Genomic DNA, 12,278 nt, shown 5'->3' on the forward strand with positions numbered 1-12,278 from the left:
CAATTCTACACCCGGTATATACCATTCATGGTTATTTCAAATTCGGACTATCTATGAAAATCTGACATTTTAGTTGGTAGTATTGTGATTTGTCATAATAAATCTATTTTAGGTTATAATTCAACCGAACACTGCTTCCAGGTTGTTACATTTTTTAAATAATTGAACGTATTAGGAACAAAATCGTAAAATTGTAATTGAAATGAAACATACATATTTGTAGGGCAGTTCTGGGTAAATTCTTATTAACTAAATTAATGACGGAATTGACAACAATGCGAATATTTAAAAACGAAACGTCACATGACAGGACCTGACGCCAATCTAACAAAAAAATATCTTGGCCTGCTGCGTGTTTAAAACAATCGCGAACGGCTTATAGGTGTGCTTATAAGGTATTTGGAATTTATGACAGATTTCTCACTAAAGTACATTTCAATCATAAATTTTAAGCATCCTTGAGTGTGACAGTCCACATGTAAAACATCTAAAACTTTCCAAATGTATTGTGGGTTGCATTTTCAATTTCGTTGGACTCATTATCACTCGTGAAATATCCTGTACAATGATCATTTTCGAAATTACTGTTAAAGGTAGAGATTCGCAGATTTGCCAGTTCTTCTCGTCACAGTTGGATTTATAAAACATAGTTTTTACTTTCCAGCTAGATTACGAAATATATTTGATATTAATTTTACGATTACAGTTATTTTACGCATACAACAAAATCTGCTAAATAGTCTTAACATATCTTTTCATTTCAAAGCATACTAGAGTTATCTAACGATATTTACTTATTTATCCAATTAATAATAATCTACTAATTATCAAAATAAATGCCAGAGATATAGATATGAGATTTGTTTCATGCTTGTCATAAATCAATCTAAAATTTTTTTGTATCTCCCCAACAGAGATATCGATAGCGAGAGCGGTGTTTATTAAAAAAATTCGGCGTTGTTTTAATTTAGACAACTCAACCTGACAAACCTGATTTATCAAGCTCGTTTGATAAAAGAAACATCAAGATTTCTTTTTAAAATTTGTTTGGTAATTTTCACGATTGTGTTGCGATGTGTGCCAGAAAACTTGTTACATTTACCCCAAGTTTTTTTTTTTGCATGAATGGAGGTGTAAAGCTAGTAAAACAGTCCCGAGGAACCTCTCGCTTCGTGAATGAAGATAAATGTTTAATAACCGCAAGTATACAAGTGGTCCGAAAGTTTGGGTGAAACTTGTGAAAATTTAGTGAACCGATCGAGTCCCGAACAGCGAGCTTTTAAATTATTGATAAACTCGAATCGCCCCCGGTTCCCGCAAAACCGATTGGATCATTGAATCTTGACCCCCGAAGACTCATCAGGCCGTTTAGAATTTTCCAGGGGACGGGAATTAGACGAATTCGTCGAGATGCGATGTAAAACAAGGTGCACCAGCTTGGATTTATTTCCAAGCGGTTGAGTCGTCAGCTTGCGGCTTCTTTTTGAATTTTTTGTCGCTCGGAGTTAAATGGCGGTTGTTGTTTAGTTAGCTGAAATCGCGAATTAAAAATGAGCTTTAAGCTCCTTTTAAAAACAAACAGACCGGCCGCTCGCCTATTTAGGATTTTCTACGTTACGACTAAATAACAAAAACAAAATGTCCCTAGTTCTGGCAACATGAATTTACGCTTTAGTAAAACAAGGTGCGAATTAGGAAAAACGGCCGTGGGATATACGAACGGATTGGTAGAGGGGGCGCATGCTCCGAATTTCAGGATCCTGAAAACTGAAATACGAGCGGTATTGTGGAGGAAAGCCAGTTCAGGACACGACCTCGCACCCGGACTATCCGCACTCGCTCCGGGAGTAGCCGTCGTGCTGGTACAACCCTGTTGGGAGACCCGTTCAAGGACGTCCGGAATCGCCGGATTAACTATTTCGGCGCGCGGTAATTAACCAGTTTCGGCGACTCAAAGACCATAGATAAATCATCCGGCGAAATAACCCCAAACGGATTATCATCCCCGGCAAAAACGTTATAATTTTGTTCCACTCGGGCTAACAGTTTTCATTTGAGCGGATAAATCAGAAACCACTTGTTACTGGTGATTTATGTGGAGGACTGGAACTGCAAACAAAGTAGTGCGGAGCAGAAGATCCGATCGATTGCTAATACCGGAGTGCATGCTTTTATGTCACGTGACATATTACAAGTGTTCCGGATTATTTAGAATGTAAGTTGGGCGACACGGGCGGCGAAGCGATGGCGAGAAAAACTCCCTTCTGGAGAGGTGTCTGGCTCCTCCTCGTTCCGATAACTTCCCTGATGGTGACGTCCCTGCAGGCCTTTCAAGGTAAGTCGACGATCGAATTCAATTTTGCTATTTTCGAAACGGTGTCGACGTTCAAACAACAAAATAGAACTCCAGATTCGGGACCATTAAACTCTTCATTCGGCCGGCTCGGATCGGATTTTTCGAAACTGTTCTGTTCACGGAGTCGATTCCATTCACTTCGCATTTATAAAATCGAATTGGATTTGTGAAAATGTAACAAAAACGTCGATCCGAACCGATGGAATTGTGCTCGTGGACATGTGTTCCCCTGCTATGTAAGATTATTATCAGGAAGGAATTATGTTATTGCTTAACGATCAAGGCCACGAAACTAACATTTTTTTTTCTTTTAGGAAAGAATACCGTTCGCGTGTGCTCTAATTCTCCACACAAATATTTTATTCCGCTGTCGGAATAATAATAAATTAGTAGTTTACTCCTTATCAGCTTTCACGACTATTCATCCAGAAGCCTTGTTCTTTCATTCTTTGATACCACCACGACTTGAATTTTTGAAACAGATAGAATAAATTCGATGTGGCTGTTTTCTCCATTCGTTTTTTATTAATTTTTTTGCTTTCGTAATAGTAATAAACCTAAATGTCGACTACCTCACCACATTTTGTTTTCTAATATGGATAATTCCCCACAAGTTCTTTTTTTGTTTAGTAAGTATTGAGAAAAATTGGTTTTTGACTTCTTTAACTCAACTAATAAGCGAGCTACGAGCACTGAAAGTGTAAGGAGAAAGCTTTTTAATATCTTTGAAACCACTTAATCAATCTTCATAAAATTTTAACTAAACTAAAGTAAGCTGTTTTGCACTCCGGTTACAAGATCGTTGTGAAGAATGTTTACCTCCAGTTTATGTACTCCCCTTTCAGTTTTTAATATATCGAAAGCCTAAATAAAAATCTGATCGAGAGTGCTTGGCGAAATTTAATGCATCTCCGGCATAACAGGTTACATTTGGGTCAATGACAAACCAACTTTTTGTAATAAATGCCTTTTGTTACATGTGTAGTGATTTTGGGAAAACTTTTTTTTTTATAAAAATGGAGTAAAAAAAATAAACTTGACAACAATGACAGCAGTGGCAGTTCATAAACTACAAGCTACGACATACTGGAAATAATGAGAACTTGTGAGAAAGCACTCTTTTGTGCTTTTATGTGATTTTATTTACTATAAGGTTGTGAAAAAAGTTTCTCTGCCTTGACTATTCATTTAGGAGTAAAATATAAAAATAAAATAAATAGATAGCGCCTCAAGTTTCGCCTTTGACATATTTGAATTTGAAGGTATCGAGCACTAAACGAAGTATGAGAAAAGTTTCTTGATCCATTCTTTTGAAGCGTTCACTTTGTTGTTACAAAAGTTAGAAAAATAATGGTCTACTATACATATATTTTTTCACCCCATTAGTAGCGATTTGTTGGAAAACTCTTTTATTCCAGGAAAATCAACAAAGCACATGATTATATTTTAACCGAAAATATACGAATTAATTATTTTAATGCAGTTTCTGTGAAAAATATAATTTAATTATAACTGCATATTTTTTAATTTTTAAGTGAAACATTCCGGAAATAGTGCATTTTATCTACTTACAGATAATACAGCAATTTTATGAAAAACCCAAGTACTGAAAGTACTCCAAATTTCTCATTTCTTTAGTGATTTTATTATGGATTTTTTCAGATATGTACGTTGATGCGTATGGAAAATAGTTTCACCCCATTTTCCGCTTCTTAACCCCGGGATCTCTCTTGGACATTTTCCATAACACCTCTTAACACGTATGGCACAAAAATGTTTCCCAAATCTTATCTCTCAGGTGCTGAATGGTCCAAGTTTTATTGAAACAGACGTGATCAAGTAACTCGAAACAAACGAATTTAATGGTGTCAAATCTGCTGGATTTGACAGCATAGACTCTGCTTTGCTGTAAAATCGGACAGATTTGACAGCACATTTTCAGATGAGTTTTCCTTTCAATTCAAATATTTATTATACATAAAACTTTTTACAATTAACCCGGAAAATGTTTATTACAGACTACGCAAAAAATTACGTAACAAATTTATTTCCTGCAAATTGTATTCTAAAACTGCGACGATAAATTCTTTGATGGCTAAACTGCTACCGAGCCACGTCAAAACCTAGAGCTTCTATTATTGTTCCAACCCTAGTGGTTCGATTTATGCCCCATAATCTTGACCCCCATATTTAATTCACACCCCCTTTTAGAACTTTCTCCAATTTTATTATTTACAGTGATGTCCCACACGTCTGTCTGTGGTAGAATTGCGGTTGCCACCGCCGACAAGTGACACTTGCACCGACAAATTGTACAATTTTATCCACCGAGGTATTTACTAGCGTAAAGAAATGTTGCAGTTTCGCGAAAAGACCGAATAAAACATGCGAGAACAAACAATGGCTGCGAAAGCTGTGAAAAAGCAATTCGGATCTTTCAGTCCATTTTCATGGTCTGTAGGTTTGTGCCTTCCAATCATGCTGTCAATTGAAGCCAAGCGATCTTTAAACGACCCCACACACGGCGATAAGTGGAATGAAAGCTAGCAGTGACATGAGCCAAAGCCGTAGCAACCCCACAGGTACACGCGTAACGTGAAATTGCGTCGGCGGAAATCAAAAAGTGCAAATTTAAAGTGTCGCCATGAATTATTTTAATATCGCTTTGATATTTTCCCGGCTATTTTTGTACAAGGCAATCATTAAAAAAACAGAGTGGGTACGTTTCAATCGGTGACATTTATCATTTAAACGTGGGGATTTGTAACGCAAACCGTTTATCGATTATGCATTTAAGATAAATTCACAATAACAGACACGCACATGACTTTCATTTTATACTCGTATATTTCGATAATGTCCGCTTTTGCTGTTTCATTAGTAACGGTGTGCTAGAGTGGAAGCGATTACTGAAGGGATTGGATTAAAATACGAAATTAGACGTTTGATATTCAAAAGTCGAAATATCAGACAAAGAGAAATCAACGAAACGAGCTTCTGACCGTTTCAGGCTACCCAAAGCAGAAACAGATACATAAACACTGATAAAAATCATTCTTACTCGTGTAAATGTTTACACCCACATTTACAACCTTTGCCTCAAGTAATTTTGATTTTTCGTTAACAATTCACTCGATTTGGTCGAAATTCGTTTCGTCTCTGCTTGAATAGAGCTAGATTAAACAGGATATTAATTATTACAAAACGTCCTATTAAGGGAAAACTGATAAAGCCGGGACAAAATAGACCCATCAAAATGCACTAAAGTAATAATTATTATTGATTTCTTATTATGTATGATTAATGACATTCACGTAGCACACAACTAATAGCCAGAGCACCTCGTAACTGAAACTTTATTGCTTTTGAGTACATGTCGTCAGAATATAAACTAAATTGTCGATCCCACGACACGGAGTAATAAAAAAAACTTTTTCTTTTTTTCCTTGGAGCTTTAAACTGTGTCCCTGAGGGTAAACCTTACCGCATGTATTTCCTTTATATCTTTTATGGCAATTCCTTTAATGAACCGAACATTTTATGTGACCGATATCGCTACATACAAATTGTGCTGTTTTGTAAACTCTCGACCTCATAATGTTTCCACAGTTTTTAGACCGTCGACAATCATATTTTCCATCCACTTTTTAACTCCCTTAAATCAGCAAGATTTGCGTACGATTCACATCAAATAAGACGAAAAACACTTAAAAATGAAATACAAGAGAAAACTTTTAGTAATCCGTTTGATTAAGTATTCCTTCTTCCCGGTCTTATTTTACATGAAAAACGTTTCCAAACCAGTGTAACACTTAAGACGATTTAATACTGCACCACTCGATTCGACACGATTTGCCAGTCTGAATCGCAAAATCTATTTATTAGATTTTTTTCAGGTGAGCACGCTCCTCCAAACAATTTATCCAATCGTTCTGAATGGGATTTTCTTTACGATCTGACTGCAAAATCGATCGACGGATTGACCCCATCAAATATAACGTTTGTATTTTCAAAGTAAATACTTTCTGAGTAAACCGTACAGATCAATGAGTCTTAAAAGCCAATTGCAGACAATAAACAGGTCGGTCGTGCCGCAACCCAAAATACACACATGTAGATAATTGGCCATTAAATGCTTCTCTGGCTGTAACCAATTTTACACCGACTTGTTTGTCAAATTACCGCCGCGCGTAATTTCGAAGAACTTTCCATGTTTTATTCAAAAATCATTTCGTGTAAGTTGGTATTGATAGTACGTGAAGTCGGAGGGGAGAGTTTGCGAGTGGTAATATCGCCTTATATGAGATAAAGTTAGAAGCCTGGGCCATATCCACATATAACCCCACTTAAAGTTGACTATCCTAATATGTCGTGCCGATTCAGGACGAGACGATCTCCAACTTTCCAAATAGATATAAGAAAATTGATTTTGGAAATTTCGTAATAGACAACCGTCCATCGCATTAGCCTACATCAACTTTAAGTTTTAATTAATGTCACACTGGTTGGAGTAATTAATTAATGGACATTGTGTTAATGTAATACACGAATTGAAAATCCTATATGGAATTCATCCCTAATGGTGGTGCCGCATTTTCTATTAGAATTTACGCCTACAGGCGTACATTTTTCAATTTTAGATGAGCTTTTAGTGGCCCAGCTTACAACGGACACAATGCAATTTAGAAATTAATTCACCCCAAAAAAATCCATTTAAATATTCCAATAACAATTTTTCTAAGCAAACACATTTATTGCCGTTCTATAAATGAGCAAACGTACATTCTCGAACAATGAATTTGTCAAATTATTTTCCTGCTTGATTATGTCCAGTTTGAACTAAATCATGGCCTAATATCACATTTTACCCTTTTACCAAAGTATAAATCATTTCATTAAGTACTTGTCATAGATACAATGAGAATTAATATCATTAAATTAAAGGTCATGCCCGTTTCATACCATTGTGCCACAGAATGACATTGACCATCACAATCTATTGTTCTCAACCGTACATTTTTTTTTTTTTTGTAATCTGCTGGAATAAACATCCATTTTTATCGACTAAATCTATTGTTGTAAAAAGGACACAAAAAAAAGAGTGTGTGCTTAAGACCGCACGACAGAAGTGAAAACTTCTATGATGCTCGTTACTGATTTTTCTATTCTATGAAAAATATATCATTATGGACGACTGGGAGGAATAAGGAGCAAGGCATAAATAATTAATATTATTTAAATCCAATGCTGTTTTTAAATAAACATCAAAAATTTGTATTTTTAATAGAAACTGCAAATACGTCCGCTTCTAGAGATACACTCTAGCAAAATTTGTGAGGTTAGGTTTGAATGTTTAAATATTATTTTCTTGACGATGATACTGAACACAACACAAGTTTTCATAGCAATACCAAATAGGTACCAATACGCTGTGTTATAATAATTTGTCCATTTTCCTCTTCACATTTTGCTACACAAATTTTTCCAATAGATGAATTTTTGAAGCTATTTAATTGAGAATTACGTATTAAATCCTACATTGATCTGTAAACTTACAATATTTGTCGTGTCTTTATCGTTTATATTATAAAACTATACAGGGTATTTCACGAGTGATAATGAGCCTGACGGAATAATAAATTCAACCCACAATACATTAAAAAAAAGCTGGACATTTTAATGACAGTAGCCAGCTTTTTTCGGAAATATAATGTGGGTTGCATTTTAAATTACGTCAGGCTTATTATCACTCATAAAATATCCTGTATATATGTACAGTTACTCCTGCAGCTCTGCACTGAGGTCAGTCAGGTCACAGCACAACGTACAATGAAAATTTAAAATTGACAAGTGACGCAGAGTTTATTGTTTTTCGCTCGCTCCGCTAAAAAACTCGACTCTCTTGATTTTAGCTTGCCGTGTCGTGCTGCGAACGATTTTACCGTGTCGCATGAAACTAATTCACTGCCCGGGAATAAAATGTATGTGGCCTAAAGAAGTTTTCACTTCAATAAAAAATTGATCACTAATGATTACGGAAATGCAAATACAGAAATGTGACATTATCGATGTATTTGATTATAAAAATGTGTTTTAGTTTTTCTTTTGTATCAATTATGACACGCGCGACCCGCGGGTGTCGAAAAGTCCCGATAAAAAAATTCGTTAACGCACAAGTTGGGCCGAAGACAAATTGTTATTTGAAAACTTCCATGCAGTTTAATTACAGAGAAGAAATGTTCTTTTCATTTGATAAAGTGACGACAGCGCCTTTATACACGTCATTTTTCAGGAGTGACGTAAGATGTCGCCAACTTGTAATTTGGTAGATGTAAAAAATACATGACGCATTTGGTGGAAGAACTACAAAAAAAATGCGTAGATGGCAAAGTCAGCGTTTGATGAAAATGATTGTGATATAGGGCGAGCGTCAGGACTGGCAGGATGATTGAAGATACATGCCATCTCTCGTTACGGAAAATAATGAATAACGAAAAACGAAAAAATTACATCAATTTACCTTCATAACAATATTTACAAACGAGTTTTGCGTTTTACTCATTTAAATATAAAACAAAATAAAGGAAAAAGGTGTCATTGATTTTTATTAATTAATGCCTACAGGGGGCGCTCGTGTAGGTGAAAGCAGCCGCATATTTTGGAATATCTTTGGGTCATTTTCCATTTTTCCGTGTGCGCTTGTTACTAACAAAATTTCAGCCCGAGGGTGCGGTGTTTTGTTTGAAAAATTGCAAAATCTTAATATGGATAACACCCTTTGTGGTCAAAAGCCACCGAATCGATGATACTTTTGCAGGAATTGCGCTCCTGTCAAAAGCATACGAAACGAATTTGCAGCAATATCACAAAGGAAACGAAATTATAAAAGCTTTAATACAATTATCCCGTTCGAATTCTTGTACAGTCGTTCCGCTGCAAACAACAATTCAAGAATTTCCAATTATTTAGTGACAACAAAGAACGTGGGGAGTGTTATTTTTGCCACGAGTTGCGTAAGCAATACCTAAGACCACTCCGGGAATTATTCGCATTTTTGGCGATTAAGAGATTAAGAGTGTTGTTTGGTCTTTTGGTAATTGAATTAGAGCGTGGTCGTGTGCTCGAGCGCGGAAAAAGCGCAACAAACGTGAGATTTGTGTGGCGAGATCGCGATCCAGATAGTCCTCCTTATGTTTCGTTTCGTTTAAAAAAGTTGCGATTTAAAGTTTGCTCTAACCGGAATGGGAGAGGTATTATATCGAGTTCGAGTTGAAAAACAAACTTTGTCTGGCAAAGTTCTCGCACTCTACACTTCTGAATCTATTGAATTCGGGGCAGACTTCCTAACCTGGGCTAAATCGCTCTTCCGAGAGTTTATCATGAGTATTAGGTTATGTCCGGTGGGTGAAGTTATATCTGGTTATATCGTTAGTGCTCGCTTCGGTGCACAGGGATCCTCGTCCCCCGCTCCACCTTACAGGACCTGATTGTTTTACCTCACGCCATTCAGGCACGAACGCTTGCGCCGCCTCCTCATATACACTACGATAATTATTTTTTATTAGAGCTGCGGCGTTAGCCGCGACGTCCCTCTAAAATAAAGTAAAAGATTTAATTTCCTGCGGTGACGTTATCTTAATATTTTCCCAGGACTAAACATTTAAACTCTTCCATTTAAAATGGACGGGGAAACGTTGCGCCGTCCAATTTTTGTCTAGTTTAGGCCACTTGTCCGGGTAGAAATGTTTGCTTAATATTAGATGAAGGAGCGGTCTCATCTAGCCCTGCAAGCGGCTCAGGTCCGGCAGGAACATGGAGTCCAAGGTAGTTACGCGCATTAATAATCTAGAATCTTGCTAGCAGGAGCCGCGTTTGAAAAAACACCTAAATTTTTCACGTCCAATCTACAAATTGATGATGTTTTTCTATTTTTGTCGAGAGCCGCAATTAATGTTTAACACCGGTCCTTAATTTTTACCGTTCCTAAATTAGCGAGCGAATTTTAGTGGTCCCTAAAATTCAGTTAATTTAGAAGCGGTGCGCGCATTCATAACAATAAAACTTAAAATATTGCACAATGAGGGTTGCTTTCGGTGATAAAATCAATTATGGCCGAGTCAATATGTGTAAGGTGTGCCGATGTAAACAGGTCATTTCTGTATGCAATCAAATCAAACACACTGTCGCCGTTATGCATATTAATTAAATAAAATCTGTGGGTATCATGACTGATTGAAATGCTGTCGGGTTTGCGTAACTGACACGTCGTTTCATGCAAATCTCGTGAGGGAATTAAGTGGGAAAAATAAAATGACAGGGTGGTCCAAGTATAAATGGTGTTTTTCGGTAGTTTATTAGTTTATATCGAGAGTGTAATATATTTACAGAACCCTTTCATCTAACCCTTATAAATTTAAAATATATGAGTGGAGGTATTCCTTTTACGTGGTAAAAGGGCGCGTAGCCTAAGGAAAGGCTCCGTAATATACCTAAGTTTAGAGGTTTTGAATTTACAAAGGATGTCCTCCAACCGTCTTGGTCTAGTAGAACTCTTGAAGTAGTTTATATTAAATATGGAGCGGACCGACACTTGTGAACTTCTTGAGGTTTAATATAAACCACCGTCGGCTTCGGACAAATTTTTAAGCTCCAACTTATTACGCAATTCCGTAAGACTGCAATTTAGAATTAAAAATTCCGCTTGCCCGAACCGTCATGTTGTAAACATTTTATTTCCTCTTGGAGATTCTGTACAAATATTTTCTCCAAGAAACTATTTGCAGGATAGGAATATACACTATGCGAATTAGAGAAGAACAACATACGTAGTGTAAAAGTGCAGACAACATTGAACAAAAAAAAGGATATACATATTTTGGGTTATTGGGGAGCACTACATTATACATTTTAAAATATTTTTCACATGTCTTGTTAAATTGCTAGTAGTGTTTATAACTAAATTCTTTATAGAATTTTTGAAGTGAAAGTTTTTATGGGAGGATCTTGAAATTCTGATCGGCAACCTTTTTGTGTGACGAAAAGGGGTGGGGGTAAACAGTATCGGGTCGAGTGGGAGCAGTGTCTCGCACAACGATTGCGCCAATATTTCCATCTCACTTAAATGTAAATTAATCTGTTTGACACGATACAAACATCCCTTAAAATTGTGTATACTTCTGTCTTTGTCACACTCACGGCATTTGTCGATAATGTCCTCTCTTTAATTTGGAGGCTTAAAAATGAACAATGAGTTACGCATTTTAATATTGTTTTTTTTGAAAATTTTACAATTGGAGCATTTAAGACGCATCAAAGCAATGGATTTTCTTGGAAAATCGCATGTTTTTTCCCTTAGAAAATTGAAATTTTTTGAAACAAGAAAAAAATTAAATTACTGGGTTTGATGTTAGCAAGTTTCAGATTGCAAGAGCCAAACAACGTTCTTTAGCATAATTAAAAGTTCGAATTCTTGAAGCAAGAACACAAATCGCTAATTAGAAGCAAATGCGAAACTGAAAAAATTAAGTCATTTGCATGCGTAGTTAAAAGATTAGAGAAAAAAGCTTAAGAATAAGTAAAGAATACAGATGCAGATGCAACATTAGCGTCATCAGGTTTTCTGGAATTAAATGTAACAATGAAAGGATCAAAATTGTAAGTGCGTGTGTAATTGAAAAATGATTAATATTCTCTCCATTTCCTTCTTATTGCAAAATTCAATTTTAATATTTTTTGTGTGGCAATATCACAGAGAATAAATTCTAGAAACAGAAAAAAATAAATTAATTAAAACCTGTTTTAATAAATAAAAATTAAAGGCATTAATAGCTATTTGTGCATTAAGTTAGGAAATGTAATTTTTTCTGTATTAGGCATGTAACAACTGTAACAACATGTAACATGCCGTGTACGGAAAAAAATG

At 35.9% G+C, this 12,278-nt stretch overlaps 1 protein-coding gene and 2 long non-coding RNA genes across 3 annotated transcripts in view; 2 read left to right on the forward strand and 1 right to left on the reverse strand.

Annotated features, from left to right (window-relative positions):
• The window catches only part of LOC138135512 (uncharacterized), a 131,746-nt gene that overhangs the window by 22,648 nt on the left and 96,820 nt on the right, over positions 1-12,278 (reverse strand). The window lies entirely within an intron of this gene.
• LOC138135493 (lachesin-like) overlaps positions 1,750-12,278 on the forward strand; it is a 121,769-nt gene continuing 111,240 nt past the window's right edge. Inside the window, exon 1 of the mRNA XM_069054242.1 lies at positions 1,750-2,335. Coding sequence (XP_068910343.1) covers positions 2,245-2,335 — 91 coding nt within the window. The 5' untranslated portion in view covers positions 1,750-2,244. The remainder of the gene's footprint in view (positions 2,336-12,278) is intronic.
• On the forward strand, positions 4,191-9,209 carry LOC138135515 (uncharacterized). Its single transcript, XR_011161004.1, has 3 exons — positions 4,191-4,511; positions 4,568-4,938; positions 8,649-9,209. It is a non-coding gene; the product is annotated as an uncharacterized lncRNA (long non-coding RNA).

The sequence above is a fragment of the Tenebrio molitor genome, chromosome 7 (assembly GCF_963966145.1).
Source record: "Tenebrio molitor chromosome 7, icTenMoli1.1, whole genome shotgun sequence".
Classification (NCBI taxonomy): domain Eukaryota; kingdom Metazoa; phylum Arthropoda; class Insecta; order Coleoptera; family Tenebrionidae; genus Tenebrio; species Tenebrio molitor.